At 45.7% G+C, this 22210-nt stretch overlaps 1 protein-coding gene across 1 annotated transcript in view; it reads left to right on the top strand.

Annotated features, from left to right (window-relative positions):
- Gfra1 (GDNF family receptor alpha 1) overlaps nucleotides 1–21976 on the top strand; it is a 191414-nt gene extending 169438 nt beyond the window's left edge. Inside the window, exons 8-9 of the mRNA XM_027930310.2 lie at nucleotides 17552–17605; nucleotides 18769–21976. Coding sequence (XP_027786111.1) covers nucleotides 17552–17605; nucleotides 18769–18924 — 210 coding nt within the window. The 3' untranslated portion in view covers nucleotides 18925–21976. The remainder of the gene's footprint in view (nucleotides 1–17551; nucleotides 17606–18768) is intronic.
- The last annotated feature ends 234 nt before the right edge of the window (nucleotides 21977–22210 follow it).

The raw sequence follows: 22210 nt of genomic DNA on the forward strand, positions 1-22210 counted from the left end.
GAGTTGTAGTGAACAGCTTGAGCCACAAAGGTTCTTTTGTTTGGTTTGGTTTTGTGAGCCAAATAAAACACCCCTGTGGGCGGGACAGGGAGGGCCAGCAGTTGCAGATCTGAGTTTAGGTTTGTTCCCCTCATCCTCCTGGGGCTTTCATGGGAACGAACATTCTAGATTGGAACTAGCAAAGCAGCTCGCTTGGTTCTAGGAGCGGTGAGGGCAAGATCCATGTGGACAGCCTTTGCTTCTTGCCCAGATCAGCGAGGCACAGGTCAGCCCCTCCCCTGCTGCACCCCAACAGGCAGATGGTCTTCTCTGGTGGTCAGACCTCCTTATCCCTGTGGAGTTTGCAGAAGGGACAGTGCTGTCCGCGCCCCCTTGTGTGGATGGTAGTGAAGCGTGGGGGAGCAGGACTTGAGATGGGCATCTTCCTGGAGTGGAAAACCTCTGATTTCAGTCTAGTCCACACCTCCTGCCTCCCAGCCAACCTCCAATCTTTCCTTCTCTTCTCCAAAAAGTGTCCCGCTTCTCCTGCAGCCTGGGCAGCATGGAACCCAGCACTTGCGGGAGGTAGGAGGGGTGGGGGCAAGACTCCTCCGTGTCCTGCATGACAGTATTGGAGTAATCTACATGTGGACAGCCCTACCCCTCCTCCACACGCCAGGACCTCTTTTAGACCCAAACAAAGTCTCTTTGTTCCAGATAGGGCCAGGCCAATCCAGGAATGGCTTTGAAACTCTTGCCAGGAGCTAAACCCCAAAAGTCTAGAGGTGGCAGAAAGGTGGTGATTATCCAAACCTGCTAAATACCCAGGACTCCACTGTCCGTGACCAAGTGAGAATTTCAAGTGTTGAGTGTTCAAAGGAAAGCTGCCAATGGGTGCTCTGTAAATCATTTGTGCCGGCAGACTGACCCCATTATGTCAGCTAATCCTGGAAATACAGGAGGTAAATTTAAATCTTCGAGCGTGAAGCACTTAATCAATATTCTAAATGTTTTTCTTGCAATTTATGCTTGCAGAGCAATGGGGTGCTTTGGCGTCCCGTTAATCTTCCACCAGAGAAGAGGCACTGTGAGGGAGGCCAGGGTGGTAGGATTTTGCATAGGATGCCCCATGGGAGAGCAGCCCTGGGACTGAGGGAGAGGTGATTATTTCCATCCCAGATTCCTGACAGAGAGCAGGCAATTCTTACCCTGTGTGTCTTACTCCCTCCTCCCAGTAGGGTTGGGCTGGCCCCCATGGGTACTTTGTTGGGCTCTCCTAAGTGAGAATCCTCTCTCCCAGTGCTGTGTGATCTGGACCGAGTTACTTACCCTCTCTGAGCCTCTGTGTGAATCATCACACAGTGGTTTTGAGGTTCTTGTGAGCATTAAAGAACAGCGCAAATATGCAAAGTTTCCAGCACAAGGACTGTCCAACCCTTGGCGCTTGGGAAGTGACCATACTCTTAACCAATGTGATGCCCTAGAGCCTTAGAAAGATAGAGCTCTTAAATTTTGCCTTCTTCATTTGTAAGAAGGGTTTGAAAGGAACATTACCTTGGCATTTTTAAGATGTCAGTGTAGAAAGTCCCGTGGATGGAAGGGAACAAAGGTGTGGAATAGTCTTTGGACCCCAGGCCAAGAAGGAAAGGAAATCAAAGGACACTAGAGAAAGGACCAGGTCTCCAGGGATCGGAGCTGGTCTAGATCCTGCCTCTCTGCGCCCAGCAGGCATCTCCTGGGGGCTCCCTCCTGACCATTGGCTTCTTGGAGCTGTGAACTATCAGCTCTCCTCAGGCTTGGTTACCTGAGTGCATGTCTGCCAGGGTTTTGCTGCATCTCTAACCAGTGCTGACCTTGGGGACAAGTGACATAATAGTTAGTGTGGAAAGGACACTGTTTCAGAACCAGCCCAGCCGCTGAGCCCCAAAGCCCAGAGCTCTTCTAACTTCCCGTATCTGCACTCTACGGGTCCAATTATGTGCTTATTAATTTTTTTATATTAAAAAAAAATTTAATTTTTTAAGTTGTTGATAGGCCTTTATTTTATTTATTTATATGCGGTGCAGAGAATCAAACCCAGTGCCTCACGCATACCAGGCAAGTGTGCTACTGCTGAGCCCCAGCCCCAGCCCATGTGCTTACTATTGATCTTCAAAATCTTATTTGTAGAAGCTCATCTGAAGCTGTTAATAACATATGTGAAATCATGGGTTCAGTGTGTTCTCTATTAAAATCAGTGTATAAATATTGATAGTTTGTATGCTACCTACCTACCTAGTGGTGGTGGATCCACCACCAGTGGTCCCGAAACCCCACTTTGAACACATTATAAACAATCTAATCTAGAACACTCCTGGACAATTTGCTTTGAAGACTTGTATCAGCTCAGCCTTTTATGGTTTGGTATTCATGAAGCAATACACAGTACTTCCCGTGAGTAATGTTTGCGGTAACCCCAGAAAGCCAGTACTGTTTTTCTTCCCATTTTTCAGACAAGCGACCTGAGGCACAGAGAGACTTGATCAAGAGAGGAGAAATAGCAAAGTGACATTCACCCCCCTCTGTGTTTAAATGCCTTCCCTGTTATTACCCAACTCAGAACACTTTAAACATTTTGTTTCTGGATAACATTATTCATCACTATAGATTAAGTCAGTCCCTAAATTCTTGTTGAACATCTGGCAGATTGAAGTGTCGGACTGGTTCATAAACTAGCATAAAGAAAAATAATGAGGCCTATCCTGACTCCAACTGGTGTGTGGCGATACAACTCAATTCTGATGCTAACCACCTGGAGCTAGTGTTGGACCACGGCTAAGGGCACTGTCCCCAACAAGACTGCCTTCATTTTGGATACCTGCTATGCATCAAGGTTCCCAGGCCTCCTGCACTTCTGACCAGCTGGCTACATATTTAGGAGTTCGCAGGACGCCCTCACATTGAATTCACTAGACTGAATCACGAAACTCAGGAAAGTGGTATACTTATAATAACAATTTTAAATAATACAAGTCAGGATCAAGTAGAGATGCAGCGGACAAGGCCTGGGAAGATCTCTGTCAGGGAATTTCTGTGCTCTCTCCCCATGACATTTGGGCATGTCACCCTCTTGCCACATGGAAATGTTTACCACCCGAGAAGCCCCACCAAGCTCAGTGTCCGGCATTGACATTGGGGTTGCATTACGTAGGTACGGTTGACAGAACTGCTGATCATGTGACTGAATGCACCCTCACCCCTCCCCTCCACTCCCTGGAGATCAGGTCAGGCTGACCTCCCCTGGCTCAAAGCCCCAACCCTGTGGCCGTTGGTTGGTTTTCCTGGTGACCAGCCCGCTTCCCAAGTCATCTCATTACCATAGACTCAGGTCGGATGCCAAGGGCTCCCAAGTAACAAAGACATGCCTGTCACTCCAGAAATTTCAAGGATTTAGAGGTTATCTCTGAGGAACCAGGAACAAAGCCACTCGGATTCTTTATTATACAACAATGCCTTGGCCGAGTTCATTGTTTTAAAAGGTGATTTTAATTCTAGAGATACACTCATAAGGAAACCGGAATTGAAATCTTGAGCATGGGCTTATTTCATCACTTATTAGCCACAAAGCTGTGGGCAAATTGTTTATCTCCTCTGCCTCAGTTTCCTCGTGTGTGAGATGGAGATGAAGGCAGGAGAGCCTCCCGGGCTGTGACGAGGGCTCACTGTGTTCCTGTGTGGGAGGCGTGCTCTCTGCCTCCCAGTTGTGGCTGTGACATTTGCACGGCTTGAAGGTTTCAAGGGGCTGTCGGCCCTGGGATACCCCTAGCCCCCTTCATCCCACCTTCAGTAGCCGGGGCCTGGCAGAGTTGTGAATTGCTCTGTGAGCCCTGCTTCCCAGGGGCTTTCTGGTCTTGGCAGCCCCCTGGTAGGATTTTGCACAGGTAGGACAGACCTGATACAGATGAGAAAAAGTAATGAGGCCTTGTCAGAGTGGTGGTTTAGACATGCCGTTTCAAGTCAGATGCTTCTCCACGGGAGGTCACTTGCTTCTCCTGACGTTCTTTGCTGAAGGGGGCCGCACGCCCTTCTGCCAACCATGGCAATTTGTGAGGACTCTTTAGTGACCTCATGGCTGTGAGCTGACCAGTTCCCTTGGGTCAGGCTTACTCCATGTTGGCCCTGGATCATTGTTACTGGGGACTGTCACAGGCATTGCAGGATATTTAGCAGCATCTCCAGCCTCCACTCTATAGACCAGTAGCATCTTTCCCCTGTTGTGACAACATAAAATGTCTCCAGGCGTTGCCAGATGCCTCTGGTTGAGAATCACTGCCTGAAGGGGAGACTTCCTCAAAGACCCTTTTTCCCTTTCTCTCAGCTTTCCTCCTCATAGCAAAAGGAGCATAAGGAGGTATCAGTGCAAACTGGCACATTGGACCAAATCTTCCTGGGTGGCCCAGACAAGAGCAGTGCTGAGGTTGTACTTGTCCCTGTCCCTGTGAGCTGTCATAGCAAAACACTTCACATGGGGTGGCGGAAGCAGTTTTTTTCTCAGAGTTCTCAAAGCTGGAGAAAAAATAATATATAATACAGTGCATTTTCTAGTACCCACGATCAGGGTGCAGGCAGTTGGGTTCCCGTGGGACACCTCTTCCTAAATGGCCGCCTTCTTTCTGTGTCCTCACATGGAGAAGGGGAAGAACTTTGGCTTCTCTTCCTCTTTCAGGGCACAAATCCCATCCTAGGACCTTGTCAACCTTATTGCTGCCCAAAGGCTCTGCCTCCTAATGCCATCACACTGGGCCTTAGGGACTTAACACGTGAACCAAGGGAGACTCCGTATCATTCCCTGATACTGTTCGAAACCTACACTGGGAATTTTCATTTTCCCACGACAGCACTCCCTCAGAGTGGTACCTGTGGACAGTAACCATGGTGACGTGGACTTGAGTGCTTAAGCTGTTTCTCGTCACTCAGTTCAGCGAACTACAGGAGCCCACAGCCTTCTGGGACATCACACTTCACTTTCTCCTGAGCAGCCTTTTTACCCGTCTAGCACACTGGACAAATTCTGTGCTGGGGACATCTCAAAGGGGACTTTTGCCACCTGAGTGGAGTGTTAATGCTGAACTACAGTGGGCTTCCTCACCATGGACTGGAGGAGAGGGGAGCCTTGGGGTGGGGGGCTGGGGGTTGTGACTCCACAGTTTGTGACTGTGGCAACGTGGATGCTGTCCCCAAGCCTTTGGGGTAGGAGAATAGCTTGGGCTGCATATTATTGCTGCTATTTTTTTCAGAGTCTTTGCAAGGTTTCTACCATTTCTATATAATTTTCTAGTACCCACTATTGTTTTTGACTCATTGGGAAAAAAAAAAATTCCCAATCTTGGCTGCCCCTGGCACTTCCCTTACATGATGTTCTCCTATTAGAGTGAGTTTGTTTCCCTGCTCTGAGAGAAATGAGCTGTGGGGGCTCTTCTGGCAGCAGAGTGCTGCTAAGCTGCATCACCCCCCACCCAGGCTGCTTCTAGGCTCCCCTGGCAGCCTCACGGCAGAGCCCGGAACCAGGCTGCCAAGTGGCGCTGGGGCCTGAGCAGTGGGCCCAGCTTTTCCCAGCATGGAGGCTGCTGGTGGCCTCCTTGGACTTAATCTTCCTAGTTCCAGGTGCCAGCAAATGAGCTCAGAGGGAAACTGCATCCCCAAATCCACCCACACCAGCCCTGGGAGGAAAGAGGCTGTCGTAAAAACATTTTTTGAAATAACTGCTTATAGAGCGTTTTCAAAGTCCTTCAGCCAGGAGAGTGCTTGAATTCAGAGCTCAGAATTGGGTATTGCTCCATCAGTCCAGCATGCCAAAATGTATTTCCAATTGTGAATTTAAGCCCAATTGGAAGCAGAAGGGTGCAGGCTGTAACTGATACCTAAAAACGGGACTGTATGTACTCTTGGGGGCCAGGCTTCCTGGTAGGTACGAATGCGAATCACCTGCATCACGGTGTCAGGTATAAGTAGTTGGTGCTCAGAAACTGAACAGGTGACATTTTTAAAATCTCGCAGGAGACATAGGGAAAAATTTGCCTCTGTCATTATCCTTTCTTTAATCCCTGGGATCCTACTAAGTGTGCAGCCTTCAAGCCCTGGAGGCTGTGACTCTCAGTTAGTTCTGTGGTCGGAGGGACATGGGGAAGGCACCTGCTGTGGGAGACAAGCTGTCCCAGCCAGCCTGCAGACATCAGGTGCTGGGCTGCCTCCGAGAAGCAGCTGTTATCAGATGGTGGGCTTCTGCAAACTCCATTCAAGTAATGATTTCTTTGTGATTGGCATGTTTGCATTGTCTCAAACTTCGGTTCAACATATTGTTAGAATACATAATACTGTAATTTAAGATTATTTTATCAGCAGTAAAGGGTTTTTATAATTCGTTTAAAAAGTTGTAATGGGCTTGAGCATCTTCGGTATAGTTAATAATACAGCATTTTATAGCTGGCAGTAAAATTTCAGATTACGGTTTTAGCGATTGTGCAGTTCTATTTTATAGTTTAATAATTGTTCAAATGGAGGAGAATGTAAAGTTCCTAAAAACCAATTTAATGACTTAGAAAAATAGCTTTTATCAAAATCTATTGCACACCTTTAATGAACCCAGATGTCACCTTTTCAAAAGGCAGGTCACAGGATCTATTTTTCTCAACCACAGTGTAGCCAGATGCCCTCTGAAACACACACAGTGCAGTGTCTCTGAGTTACAATTTTCCTTTTTTATGCTTTCATCCCTAATATCCTATAGATAGAATAAAACTATTTGCTAAGCGCAGGGTGATGCCCAGCCAGGCCAGAAGAGCCTCAGCTGAGCAGGCAGTAAATTGGTTCTCTTTTGACAAGGGTTTTCTTTTTACAGACAGCCCCTTGATCACACTGCCTCAACCCCCGCTCCAAGTCTAATAGAGTCTCTTATTAACGCCTCCAAATAACTCATACTTCTCCATTCTGTGAAGCGAGTGGCAAAAAGGGGAGCCCTACATTATAGTTTAATCATATGCTATCATTACAAGTAATAAAAATGCTAGCCTATAGTATTGGAGAGAAGGCACTATCTCATGTTGTCATTGGAAGTGTCATTTGTGTTATTATATTTCTGGAATTTGCTAGGGGTATGTTGTCCAATAACTAAATAAAAATGCTGGCCCTAGGCCAAGCACACCATGGGGAATCGGAGCCCAGAAGACCCTTGAGTGCACTGTGGTTCTTGGGTAGACCAGCTCTGGCTCAGAGCCCTGTTTCTGTTTCCCAGAAATGACACCAGTCAAGGAAATCCCAAGTGACAGGTCTCTTTCCTGTCTGGGGTACAGTCGAGGGACCTGGGTTCATAGCCCATCACCACTCTGTTACAACAGGGAAGGAGGGCTGTGCTTCCTGGCTCTGTGGCCCCATGGAGAGTGGAGGCGAGGCTCCCTTCACACACACTTTAAGCCAGAGTAGCTCAAGAAAATTCAGCACTGAGTGTGCAGGTGCTTGATGAGGATCATGCATACAGTAGGCCAGTAGGGAGGTGGTTCGTTCTCAAAGGCAGTTTTTTAAGAAAAAAAGGGTAGTTTTTTTGTGGTTGTTGTTGTTCTTTTTAGCTAGACATATTGTACATGCATGGAGTATAACTTATTCTAATTAGGATCCCATTCTCGTGGTTGTACATGATACAGAGTTACCCTGGTTGTGTTTTCATGTACAAGGATGGGAAAGTTATGTCCGATTCGTTCTACTGTCTTTCCTGTTCCCCTCCCCCTCCCTTCCCTTCCCTTCACTCCCCTTTATCTAATCCAGAGGACTTCTAGAAAAAGAGGTTGTTACACGTAGGGGTTGTCTTAGCAGATGAAAGAGCCAAGCTTCTTGCTTCAACAACTTTGAGCTCTTCCTGCAGCCTAAGAAGGAAGGTCCTTTAATTTCTTTGATCTCGGAATTGCCATCTGTCTTGTGGAAATGATGAACAATACATTACCTAGGAGGAATATAATATTTAAAATCCTCCAGCCCAGTATTCTCGGTCACTGTTTTGCCCTCATGGGTGGTCTTTGCTGTCTCTGAGGTAGGAGGAGCTTATGCTAGGTGGCACTGGGGGACCTTTACCCTAAGACTCATCTGGGAAATGAACCTGGGCTTCCTACCGATGTACTCCCTTGGAGAAGTGGGCCTTGGGCTGAGCCAGGTGTGTATGATCACCCATTTATATGATGTCTTCCCCTTAGCATCATTTCTTTAAAAAATTGGAACAACTTAAGGCTGAGGATGAGAAGACTAGGCCGCCCTCGGTGCATTCTGGAAAGAGCCATTAGGCCACTTGCACCTGTGGTCCAGAGGGCAGTGAGGGCAGCCCATCAGAAGGACAGTAATTCAGCAGTTGGACAATTGCTTAACCCAATTGCTGGGTAATAAACATGCTTAATAAAAAGGAAGAGGATGTCTGCACCATCTTGGCTATAAATATGCTCTCTCACTCTGGGTAACCTAGGAGAATACCTCTGAGCACACTTAGATCACCTACTATAAATAAATCCAATTTCTTGTATTCCCTACTGACCTTTTATCTTTAGGACTTCTAACCAACCGTGCCTCCCTGAATAATGGGCTCTGCTCCTGAGCAAGCCATAGGATTCTTATATGTGGAAGAAAATGGCCCTGGTTCTCTTATAGTGTAAAAACCTAGAGATTTCCTCTTCTTTGCCTCTCATGTTTCGGCCCTAGAGGGACTACATCATGGATGAGGATGTTTAGAGAAGAAATAGTGATGGCAGGCATTGGGCTGATATATGGGAGTTTTTCCTAAAGTGACCATTCCCTGCCTGCCCCTCAACTTCTCAACTTCAGGGACCTCAGGTGGGATGAGAATACTCACCTCCCAGGCTCTCCTGGGAGCAGAAACCACCCTGCCTGGCCTGACCTCTGGCTTCTGATAGTGGCTGCATTTGCAGGAGTTGCACCTGGTATCTGCAGTGAGGCTTAGGAGGAGCCCCTGTGCTTTGTACCCCTGTAGCCTCTGCATCACTTCTAGCTCCATTCTGTTAGCTGTGTGACCCCAGGCTTATTACTGCACCTCTCAGAACCATCCTTAGCTGTCAGCAGGATAGTGAGAGCTATTTTTTGTTAGAGATAGATAGATAGAGAGAGAGAGAGAGAGAGAGAGAGAGAGAGAGAGAGAGAGAGAGAGTTTTAATATTTATTTTTTAGTTTTCGGCAGACACAACATCTTTGTATGTGGTGCTGAGGATCGAACCCAGGCCACCGCACGCATGCCAGGCGAGTGCGCTACTGCTTGAGCCACATCCCCAGCCCCAGTGAGAGCTAATTTTAAGGGTTGATGGAAGGAGTGTGGGAGATAACAGGTAGAGGTCTATCACAGAGCCAGAAGGCATGGATTTTGGAGTCAAAGAGACTGGGTTCAAATCTCAGCACAACCACTCCAAGCTCTGGAAATTTGGGCAAGTCCCAGCCTCTCTGAACTTCTGTTTCCAATCTGTACAAAGAGGAGTATTCTTTTCAAGAGGGAATATTTTTTAAAATGCATTTGGGATCATTCTCAGTGGAGACTACTGGTAATTGCAATGTTCAGACAAATCACTAGTTGCCTACTTGGTTTTCCTATTTTTTTCTGCTAAAAACACATTTTAAAAAAAATTTATATATACATATATAAATATGATTACCTTGATTTTTTGCAGTGATAGGAGTGTGCCATCTTCTAACCCAGAGGATGAACCAAAGCCCCTGGCCTGTTTTATCTCCAAGCAATGGAGTTTTTTTATCAAACCATAGTCACCGCCATAAGTCACAGAGCCATTACAGGGCCTCACTCAGCTGCACATAAATGCATGGGAGAATGAGAGGCTTAATAAATATTATCTGATGGTGAGAGGATGCGGGTCTGATGAGACAGGCTTCATGCACTTCTCATCAGGGACCACAATGAATCTCTTCTGTTGCTCTTGCACATTTGCATTTCCAATTGCACATTTGAGAAAACTAACATTTCCTTTTAGGGCAGTCCCTCCTCCTTGCCTGTACACCATTGTCACTAAATGTTTGCGCTGCAAATCCACACCTCCCCCACCCCCTGCCACTAAAACGTCTTTCACACATTGTTTGGCATCATCTTATTGTTAATTGGGCATAATTTTCTAAACTACAGCTCATAATTGCTTCTTGTCTGAGTATCTTACTAATCAAGCAAGTTAACCATGAACAAAAACACACAGCAGTGTGATGTATTTTGTAACCTCTGTTTGCCCCAGTGTGGGGAAAAGCAAAAGAGATGTAAGATGATCCTGTGAAGATAGGAAAAGAAACAGGACGCCAGGCCAGAGCGCCCTGGGGAGCTCCATGACAGGCTGCGCACGCGCCTTTCCCTCTGCCATTAGTGTAAAGTTACAAGTGCAGGCCTTCAGCATCGTGGAGCACTGGAGACTGACAGGGAGCCCGAGGGACGGCTTAGCTAATGGAGCACTGTTGATATATCTTACTGGATGGTGTCTCTCAGTGCATCCATTTTTAAATCAAAGGAATCACAGAGGATCATGAGCCATTTCTCTTCAATATAATGTGCAAGGCAAATTAGCCTGAGGATTTACAGTTTATCCCTCCTGTCCCAGGCCAAGACTGACCAGAGAACACAGAGCAGCTAAGACATTGTCACCAGCAACTTAGAAGGACGTCCTTCTAAAGTGTCACACTTGATTCTCAAAACCACCCTGCTATGATTTAGACACTAGGACAGGGATTAGTAGTATCATAGCTATTAATTGAAAAGCCAAGTCTAGAACCTCTCTAACCTTGTGGTTTTTGAAGTTTTTTAGTTTTGTTTTTTTTTTAACCATTCCTTATCAATCAAGTCAGGTCAGTACCAGGTGCAAATTCTAAATTATAGTAGAAGCTCTCTTAACCCAACTTTACTTACCAGCTCACCATGGAAACCAGCCTGTCCATTCTACAGACATGCAATGCACAAGGCCCAGCGAATGCTCCAAGCTCACGGCTGTCCCTTTTTCTGTCCACCTGTGCCCTTTGCTGTCTCCAGTTGACACACAAACTTACCAAGCCACATCTTTTTGTACTGATTATATTTAGCATTTTATTTTCTGTACGGTGGTGTACAGAAAAGCATAATTGTTTCAATGAAAACTGAGCTGAATACATTGGAAAAAGCAAGTTTCTAAAAAAAAGAAAAAAACTGTAAAAGACTGAGAAAGACTCTAAAAATGTAGAAAGATTGCACTGAGATTCTTCTGTGGGTGTCAAAAACAAATGCCACTCCTGTTTTAAGAAACCCAAACTGGGATTTGCCAACCATGATTCAGAGGTATTGCTTGTGGAAAACATAAGGCAGGGAAACTCCAGTCAGCAGGCTCTTAAAAAAAGGGTGGCCTTGGTCATGTATCCAAAAATTACAAAATGAATGACATTTAGATTTTAAAGTGGTTTCACACAAATGTGTCATTTTTAAATGATTTTGCCTTTTCTCTTAATTTCTCAATTGACCTGCTACAGATCCAGTCTTCAGCACGGTCGAGCAAGGATTCTGCTGTAGGCTGCCAGTCAGTTCTACTAAGTGGCCCAGTTAGACTCTGAATACCCTGTGGGTGCCAGGAACCCACAACCTGCTAGGCTCTAGAGCATGTTCCCATGTCACCTTCGAGGTTACCAGCCCCACCTTTCCAGCTGGCTTCATTTCAGTTCGCTGTCCACCTGTGCTTGGAAGCCTTGTCCAAACTCAGCCCAGCCATAGTCTGAGCCAGACTTTTTCCAGGTGGGAGAAGCACTGCTGCCCCCTCTGCGACCTCCCCTACCAGTTCTGAGGACCTGGCACAACTTGCCCAAACTGACTCAACTTGGCAGCCCTGGGCCTTCCTGAGCCCGCGCTGAGTGAAGAATCTTTACAAGGCCTTCTTAGAGCTTAACGTAATGAAAGCCTTTGGCTGAGGTTCAGGGGATACAGAGACAAAGTGTTTTGGGAGGGATATAGAGGACACCTGCCAGTCCCCAGCTCCGTGGTAGAAATGCCATTTGAGGATTATCGCCAGTCCCTTCTTGGAAGGACACTTCCAGCTCATCTTGGCTTTGCTCCTTGTTTCCTCCTGGCAGAATTCTGCTTGAAGGAAATGGATCCTTCCCTGCTGAGCACAGGCTCCGCAAGACAAACACCCAGGCCCAGGGGCCCTGAGCTGGCCTTATTTATGTGTCCACTTGTTTTACGCAGCTGACTTTACTGCACATTATTCAGACCAGGGACTGCAGGGGTTGTTACCGAGTTTGTAGGAAAAGCAAATCACCAGGAAGGTGAGTTTCAAAATAGACAGCGGCAGGGATTTTAGAAAGGCTGGCCAACTGCTTGTGACCAGACCAGCAATAAAACCTCTTCAGCTCTCCCAGAAGTCAATACCCAAATCCAAAAAAGCTGCAAAAAAGTAAAAGGGTCCAGAACACTCTGCAGCCCACCATGACTTAGCTTGGATCCACTCGCAGCCAGCCTTGTTTTTTTTTTCCCCCTGAAGTTTCTTTTTAGGTGCAGAAATTAATTTGAGCAAATATGTATCAAGTACACAATAGACTTGTTATATGATAACTACTACCCATACAATTCTGTAATCAGATGTGTCTATTCAAATACAATGTGAAAAATGCAAACTCTGAAGCAAGCTGCTCTGCTCAGTTATCATTTGGGATTAGGAGTACACCTTTCTTCTTCCTACATTTGGTTTTACAAGGGAACATAAGATATGCACATTTAAATTGAGAGATGGCTTTGAGTTCTGGACTTTGTTTCCAGACTATTTCAGAAAGAACTCATGCATTGGTTTTCCCTAGCAAGGGTCCAATTTATGCTGCAGAAGAGACTTGTATGCTAATCAACCCGTATTGACAAGTGTGATAGATGCGGCGAGGTACTTAGTGAGTTCTGGAGAGCAAAGTTGATTGCATTTTACAGTCTGTGTATTTCTCTGTTTATTGCTTGTATTCTGTCATTAAGCAAACAGGTTCCTAATATAGCAAATCTCTCTAATCAGTAAAGCAAGGGAGAAAAGAACCAGAGCATCATTAATTATGACTATTTGGCTACAGCCTGGACAGTCTGTTGCTATTGGATTGGGCAGCTTCCTCTGGTTTTATTTTCTGGAGGTAGAGCAAAAAAAAAAAAAAAAAAAAAAAAAGGCTTTTCTTCTGCATGGAGGGGAGAGAGAGAGAGAAATGTTCCATGCCCTGCTGGCTGACAGCTGCCTAAAAACCCCAGATTAAACACTGGCTTCTCTACAGAAATGGAGTCCTGGGGCAGCGAAGGCCAGGCTTCGAGTGGGTGTGCTTTTAAGTCTCCAGTTCCATAAACAGAGCAAGCACGCTGCTCACAAGTCTGACCTGTCCCCAAGGCTCTGCAGAACCTACTATGGGCAGAACCATGTGGGTACCTGACTCTGAGCTATAAATTATGGGTGTGCCTGTATGTTCTGCACAGAATGTCGTTGGCACCAAGGCTGGCTTTCCAAATGCTAATCACTGGGTAAAAGCAGGAGAGACCCCGCTCTGACTCCAGGTAACAGAGGTTAACAGCATCTAATGCATTTATTAACCCTCTGGTGCCAGGGACTGGCGAGGTCTGGCCTCGCAATTACAGTGCCCTGGAAATTCTATTATGCAACGTGCCTGGACTTGCGTATTACTGCCAGTGACAATTTTATAACAGGAAAGCAGTAGATACTGGAGGGGACAAGCCTTCTGAAGAGCCTAAAGAACAAGTTTCCTTCTTTTTCTAGAATGTGGTGAAGGTTACTGTATTCACGTTTGCATTTTTCCATTCTAAAGATACAAACCTCAAGGTACTAGGTCTTGGTGGTGATGTTTCCACAATGCAGAGTCAGGCGGCTTCCCCAAACCACATCACTAGGAATCAGCTGCTAGGAAACAATCTTCATACTGTAATGTTGGTTCAGGTGGACTGTCGGAAATACGTTCTCTCTCCTCTTTCTTTTTTTTTTTTTGCAAGACATTTTTTTTGTGTGTGTGTGTGGTGCTGGGGATCAAGGCAAGCACTCTACCAACTGAGCTATATCCCCAGCCCAATACATATCCTATTTTAAGACCATAAACTTTAAGGTTCAGTATCCAGATAGGTACAGATTGGCTAAGCTGTGAGTTGAGTTCCTGAATATCCTAGAATTAGCAGGGTTGCAGAGCTCACAGAAAAAAAAACGTGTGCTCTGTGCAGGACATACATTATTATATCCTTGGTTTTACCAATTTATAATACAGGGATAAAAATGTATTCTTTCAGTTTCTAACTTACCTTACTTCTTACAAAGTCTGAGATTTCTTTTTTCCTTTTAATTTTCCTGGGACTATCCCAAGTGTCAGTAAATGGGACAACATTTAAACTATGTATGTACTCTTTGCAAGAGTTGAAGAAAGAGGACATCCTATAATTTTGTCTGCTTGCATTTATCAGATCTGACTAGCAAGACAGTGATTATTTGGTGATGTTTTCACAAATACTCAATAAATGCCTTTAAAATGTAGAAATAACAGGTTTCTTGAGCTTCTAAAGTGGGCTTTAAGTCTCTGATTTTCTTAAGTAGATTCTGGATCTGCAGTTGAAGGTTTCTGACTCCCAGCTGTCGCTGGGTGTTCACAGAGTGAACAAGATGCCTAAGCACTGGCCAGCCAGATGCACACAGCTCTGAAGGCCGGGCTCTGCCCCTCTGCCTGCATCTCACATGCTGTTAGGGGCACTGCACAACTTTCTCTCTGTAGTTCTTGCCCCCCAGGCTAGGCAGCAGATCCTCTCTAGGCTGCATCTCATTTGGTGAGGCATTTAAAAGGACCTCACAGCTATGTGCAACCTTTGATCTTGTCACTTATGTGCCATCTCCATTCCAATAGCTGGTAACTTTTGCCCTTCACCTATTAGATGCACAGACCTTATGGTGGCCCCTCTGGGTTTAGGTGGACCTCAGGACATCTCTGCTGTGCCCTACTCTGCCTCTGCAGTCGTGGTGGTTTCCCAGAGAACTGGGACCTCTCTGCAGGAAGCCTGTTCACATCTGTGGAGGCTTAGTGGTTAGAGCTCTGCATGCTGTGGACTGGGCGGGTGTGACAAGGGGTGGGCCTGCTCTCAGAAGCAGTAGGTAAGGGCCTGGTGCAGTCTAACTGGAACTCAGCAGTTCGTGCAGTTACGCGAGTCAGGGTGGTCCTCCAGGACAGAGGAGTGGGGGCCTCATGCCTGCAGTTTTAGTCAGGCCGGTGGCGCTGCAGGGAGACACAGCCAGATGCTGACCCTTAGAAGTCAGTAGGATGGCTGCTCGGGGGCAACAGGAGCCCAGAGACTTCACACACGTTGAGCCTGTCTAAGCTCATGTCCTGTGATTGAACACTTCACACAGCCATTCCTGGAGGGAGGAGAAAGCTGGCAGTGTAGACCTGGGCATGTGGACCTGGCAAAGGCTCCTAAGTGCTGCGCACAGTAAGAAGCCTCCAGTGACTGATGAGGGCCCGAGATCTACCTGCACAGGCCAAGCCACTTAGTGATGTCTGTGAAGATGGAGGCGTTTTCTGGCCCCTGCTGGAAGCCCTTCACAGTCATTCCATCATGGCGATATTCCACTAGTGCCACCTCAGATTCCTGAAGTGACAGAGAAATACAGCTGGGGAGTGTCACCATGAGCAAAGCACTGCCCACAAGAGCTAATCCTATGGAATGGAGGACACCTGCCCCGTCCTGGTGCTGTCAGAGGCCACTGTGACCCAGGACACTAAAAAGCAGCTTAGCTGTGACCACTGCACAGGCTGGCTTCTCTGCGCAATTTAGTGAATGCATTAGTTATGCAGAGGCCCTTAGCAAGGGTTTTTGTCTTTTGTAGATTATGGCCTAGAAAAGAAAAGGCAGAATGGGATGTTTTAGGGTCATTTTGGTGTCTGGGCACAGTTCCAATCTTGGATGGAAATAACTTAAGTTCTACACATTATTCTCTGTTGGTAACAATGCAATGGACCAGATTTGCTATTAATATAGATTAAAAGTAGGCTTTTGAGTGAGGTTCAATTCCTCTTTCAATTTCCCCTCTGATCTCCTTATACATAACATTTAGTGACCTTTGAACAGCCCAGGGATGCTTCACAGTGTCTTATTCTCGAAGCCTGTTTAAAGGTTCCTATTTCACATTCACAGCTGGCATATGCAAATATAGGTAAAGATTATGATGCTTTCCAAGGAGCATTATGGTCAGTAAATTACTCGTTGGGCCAACATGCTGTACTTTCAGCCCAGCGTGTCTTCGGTGAGTTGTAGAAGTTTTGCAGCATGCAGGCAGCGAGCCCCACACTCAGCCAGTCACTCAGGTGCGCCTTGACTCGTGGGATGCTTTACATGGTCTTATCTTACCAACAAATGAGCTTTCTGTCTTTTGGAGCCAAAGGGCTGCTATTGCTGTGGATGAGGATGGCGGATCAGGGGAGGAGTTCTTTGGGTGGATTTAGAGACTGGAGGAAACACTGTTCATGCAGGAGAGAATGTTTGTTCATACAAGAGCTGACGAGATTGGATGCATCCTGACTTTACAAGCAAATTGCTGCCTGACCTTCGAAAAGTCACTTAACTTCTTTGGACTCTCATTGTTTTATTTTGTAAAACGAGAGAGCTGTATTGGGTCAGTGATTCTCACAAGTGTGTTACTCTGATTGTTTGAATGATGAAACTGTTCCTCCCACTGAATTCTTAGGCAAAAGCCCAGTGGAGTTGGTCCAGTTGAGGGAAAACAGGGAGCTTAAAGTCCTTGCAGCTAAGCCCCCTGGCAACTTCCCAGAAAGCAGTTTTAAAATTGCTGGATCAGGATCTGCACTGCCCTGCTTGGTTTCTCAGAGGTGGCCATCTGTCCGATGCCTGATCCCAGAACCAGGGAGAGGTGTTCTTACTGGTGCTTTCTGTTCACCACCCTGTGAACTTTAGAAGTCTGGAAAATGGTAGGAGCCTGGTAGTGTTTGTTGACTGGAATAATGAACAAACAAGCAAACAAACAAACTGGCTTTTGGAAGCCCCTGTGTGTTTACTAATAAGTGGGGATTTCTATTGGCAACATTCTCAAGTAGAAGGAGGCACTCCCCAGAATGAACATTCAGAAATACAAATAACTGGCTACTTCCTGGTTTTTCTTTTAGAAGCTCAGTCCTGCCTGGACTGTCCCTGGATGTACTAGTGACAAGTAGCAGTTGAGCTTTTGAAATGAGGCAGGTCTGAGCCGAGACGTGCCATGTCAGACACCACCAGATTTTGAAAACTCAAGTGTGGGAAAAAAAGAATGTAAAGCATCTCATTAATTTTTTATATTGATTACAAGTTGAAATGGTAATATAGTGGGTTAAACAAAATATATTATTAAAATTAACTTCACCTGTTATCTCTTTATTAGGTGGCTACTAACATATTGTAAATTATGGATGTGTCTCACAGTTGTGACTCATGTATTTATTGGGCAGTGCTGCCCTGGACTATTGATTAATGGATCATCAGTAATTACTCTTCCTTATTATGTTTGAGATTTCCCCCTCTCTCCTTGTCTTTCTCCAGGCACAGAAGCTGAAATCCAATGTTTCGGGAAGTACACATCTCTGTCTTTCTGATGTAAGTCACGTTTCTTTTGGGGTCTTCTTGCATTTATAGACATAGCCTTTGGGCTCCAGGGCACGAGATGATACATGAGGCTCTGAGGCAATAAGGTTTCAGGTCCAGGAAAAAAATGAAGCCACCCTCTGTGTCCATCTGCCTTCTGAGAAAGGTGCAGACTTTGGATTCAGTGCACAAAGTTAGAACAAAGTGTAGGACCCCGGATCTTCATCTGAGATCCATCCCCAGCACTGAAACCACTGTTCTGATGCTATGAGACTCTCTGAGAACAAGTCATATAAAGTCATCCAGCACGGAGAAGATGCATGGGGCTCTTGGTGTATCCTGGATGGCCTCTACCTGCAGTTCCTCTGACCTTCACAAGGACACAGAGGTAGAGAGGGCAGGTCCCATTACTCTCCCCAGTTCACTGGTGAGGAGAGGGATAATTGAAGTGTGCTGATCCTAATTCTTGTCCACCGTGGGATGTGGTGTGATGGATGTAGCAGTGTGGCTGTGGGATGGAGGAGTCCATCCTGGGAAAGGACAATTGTGTTGACGAGTCCTGAAGCCTGGGGTGTGGGCTGGGTGACGAGGAGTTGGACAAGCTCCTTGCCCTCTCTGACTGTTCCACTGTAAAACCTAGAGTGGGTCTGGCCAGTGGAGGGGAAAGCCCCTGCCTGCTCTGTCTGCCCCCATGCTGGTTGTGGCCCATCTCTGTGGGAACTGGGCCTTGACTGGGAAGCTTTCCAAGATGGTTCCTTCCTGCCCTCCTTCTGTGGTGGGAGAGAAGCCAGCATCCCTCCTCACCAGAGCTGCCTGGAGGAAGCATTGCACGTCACACAGCTTCTAGGTCACCTGTGGAAGAGGTGGGGAGGTGGCAGAGATGCCCAAGCTCAAATGTTTTCCCCCAGAATGGACCTTAATGATTCAGTGTGAAGGAGGAAGCAATAGCATCTGCTAGAGTTTGTCAAAAGTATCTGGGTCTCACTCAAGTTCATGATTCCTTCTCATGAAACGAACAGGTCAGCAGAATGAAATCTCAGCGGTAAAATCTTGGGTCAGCTTTGGTGAGTGGGTCAACCAGGAGGAGCAGGGAGCAGGGAAGAGCAAGAGTGTGGTTTATCTGTGATGAAATGGATATGTACCACGGATGACGATGAAAACATTCTCTCTTACAGCGGGATTACGAAAAGGACGGTCTGGCTGGTCCTTCCAGCCACATAACCACAAAATCAATGGCGGCACCTCCACGCTGCGGTCTGAGCCCACTGCTGGTTCCGGTGGTAACTGCTCTGTCCACCCTATTATCTTTATCTTTGGCAGGAACATCGTAGCTGCATTTAAAAAAACCATACGGACATGTAAAAAGACAAAAACCAAGTTATCTGTTTCCTGTCCTCTTGTATATCTGAAAATCCAGTTTTAGGAGCTCAGTTGAGAAACAGGTTCATCCAACTGGAACTTTTTTTTTCTTTTTTTAAAGAAAGCTTTTTGTGATCCTTAGGGGCTTCTCTGGACAGTCTGATGCAGTCCTGCATCCCACACTCAAAGGCTTTGGGGCATGCTGTACTTAAAGGGGACAATTTGTAAATTTGGCTGTAAAGCCAACTGGGGCCATGTTTTGATGATGATGGTGGTGGTGGTTTTAAAAGTTTTCACTCTGGCATTTGCTAGCTAGAGAGGAAGTTGGTCTTTCTAAGGATTCTCTCACATCTCATGTAATGGCTTTGATTTCTAATGACAAATGGCAACCTAACATGGATGACAAGCTTTTTTTTTTTTTTCTGTCACAAAGTGAAGGTCATCATCCAGAGTGGGCTTTGTGGAAACAAGCTTGTACCGATGTTCACCTTTCTGTATGTACTGGCATTTTCCACACTAATGTTTATGTGCATAATCAGTTCTATGCTCTCCTATGAAACAAAACACCTATTACATCCAAATGTAGTATCTGTCTTTTAGTCAAGATGGGGGGGGGGGAGTGAATGTGAAATTTCACGGTTCCTTGGTCATTGATTGACACTCTCCTAAGCCTTACCTGAGTGAGAAGCCCTTAAACTAACAAGAGTCAATATAGCTGATGGTCACTCTAATATTCTTTACATTTATGAGGTTATATGTAGAAAAAAAATTTTACTACTCAATGATTTCAACTATGGGCTTTCTATATTTTGAGAGTAATGATATTGTCTTCATTTTTTTACTGATGGTTTAATACAAAATACGTGGAGCTTGCTTTCCTCTCCTGAGTGGTGTAGCTCCGATATTAACTTCACAAATACAGCTCTTCAAAAGCAGACCCTGAGGAGCTCCTGCTTTAGCAGAATGCTTAGCATCGTGTGACTGCGGGCGCACAGGAGGACTCAGAGCAGCCAGGCATTGTCTTTTATCCTGTGTTGAAATGCAGGTGTGCACACAGGCGAGGAAACCGGTGGCCACTCGTAAGTGTTCTGCACTGTCTCATGGCACCGTTGCCAGTTGACACAACTGGATGCCTTGGTTTCCAGAGTATTGGACAAAAGTGGCTTTGACTGGGACAGGGGACAGGATGTGCTGCCCTGTCTTTCAATGCTGATCCATGCCGGGGTATGCAGTTGTTTTCCTAAGTCTTTACTCCCAGCTGCCTCAGCCCCTGTTTAGAAAGGGGTTAGTTGGGAGTTCATCCAGAATCTGCTTGTGTCTTGTTCTACGTCCCCCACGACAGACTGTGGCTGACTGTGCGAAAGCACCAAGGTCTGTGGATGGAGAGAGGGTCAGTGTCAGATGCCCTGACGAGGCGCATTGGTTGGCAGAGACAGGCAGAACAGGGCAGGACTCTCATGAAAAGTCTCCTGGCTCTGTTAGCTACAGTAGTTCCCATCCTTAACCGAAGAGACCCTAAAGTGCGCTTTTGAAGCCTGGTTTATACAGTGAGATTCAGAATGTGCAGTGATCAAGGACCTGTGGCTGTGTCTCCCTCCACAGGGTGCTGGGGAGCACGAACTTTCTTCCCACGCTGGGAGAGGGCCAGAGGAGAAAACCCAAGGTGTACGTCTCATATTGATCCCCTGTGCCTGCTGAGGTTTGCCTAGAAAGATTTATCAGATGACTGGGGGTGGGGGAGAGGAGGAAATCTACGAAATCCCAGAGAAAGGCCTAGTCTTTTAGCTCTTTCAGTGTTTGAAGTAAATTTATATCCAAATGTTAATAAACACAAATGTATAATGCTCACTACCAAGATTTTTCACTTCAAAATGTTTTCAAGGGAAATGCATCAAACACCCAACTGTATTTGATCAGTAAAAAGTTCCATAAAGACTCTTACTTTGAATAAACACTTTAAATGTGTCAAAACATTTGGAATGCCAGTCATCTATGAGAACATATCTCTTACAGAACATATTTTGTTTTGATTAAGGTATCTCTGTGTATCTACACTGGACTGGTGGCATATGGGTCTGATTCTATGTGATCCACTGTAGAAAGCTATTGATTCCTTCTGCTGCATGCAGAAGTAATTAGCTTCAGATGACCAAAGAGGAAATGGGCGTTCTCTGTGCTAACAAGGGCAGCCTTCATTGAAGACTGCCTAGACATTAACACATAAATTAAATTTTGAAAAGCTCTATCACTAACGAAGATCCCATTTATTTTTTCAGAGATAAAAGCATATTAGAGTTACCAAATCCTCCATTTGAAAATAAGTTACTGATTAAATAAACAGGGGGCAGGATCTTGCTAGGGAAGTATTCAATGAAGGAGATTCTTACACAATCAAAGCAAGCAAGCAGTCCTGTCCTGCAGTGTGATTCCAACTTAACACGGTGACCATCATTTACCCAGGACCGAAGCAGGCAAATGATTTAAATCTTTTACCTGTGTGACTTCCCCTTGGGGTGTGTACAAGCAAAAGGGATTCCTACTTTTGGTTCTACAGTCCCCGCAATGGGGACATCACAAACATAGGGGCTGTCTGCTGAGGTCGGGTCTCTTGCTGAAAGCATCTCCTGGTTGATATTGATGATGCAAGAACAGAAACTTGAGTCCATGCAGACGGTGACTCTCAGATCAAGTCTAGCCATGCCCTACTTATTTGAGAGAGAGGGAAAAAGGGCAATATTGCCATTTTGATTAGAAGCACATCCATTCCACTTTGATGTTGAATATCTTTGGTTAATATATGATTGAGTATCTTTTTAACAGAGCACATGGAAAAAGAAGTGCACAATATAGAGAGGAAATTCAGAATGCCAATTGAATATTTATTTTTCCATATATGATTGTTTTCAAGTCTCTAATAGAAAAAAATAGATGTTGAGAATTACCTAGGTTGTTTTTCATTAAGTGTAATAAATTGTATCCAGATTATGATGAGAGGGTGGTTTCTGGTTTTTTTGTTTGTTTGTTTCTGGTTTTGTTGTTGTTGTTTTTCTTAAATGATTGTCTATCTTGTATCAAAAACATATCTTAGAAGTTGTGACTTCAGGTTCACCCAGTACAGAACAGGGCTTCTCCGGAGCTGCCCTGGCCTTGGATTTGGTCTCCACTGGGACTGCTGCTGTCCTGCCTGCACTCTGAGGTTGGGGGGCTCCCAGCTGCACCCATTTCCCTCAGGCCTCCTTGTCTCTAAATCAGCCACTC

This window comes from Marmota flaviventris, chromosome 4, assembly GCF_047511675.1.
Source record: "Marmota flaviventris isolate mMarFla1 chromosome 4, mMarFla1.hap1, whole genome shotgun sequence".
Lineage (NCBI taxonomy): Eukaryota > Metazoa > Chordata > Mammalia > Rodentia > Sciuridae > Marmota > Marmota flaviventris.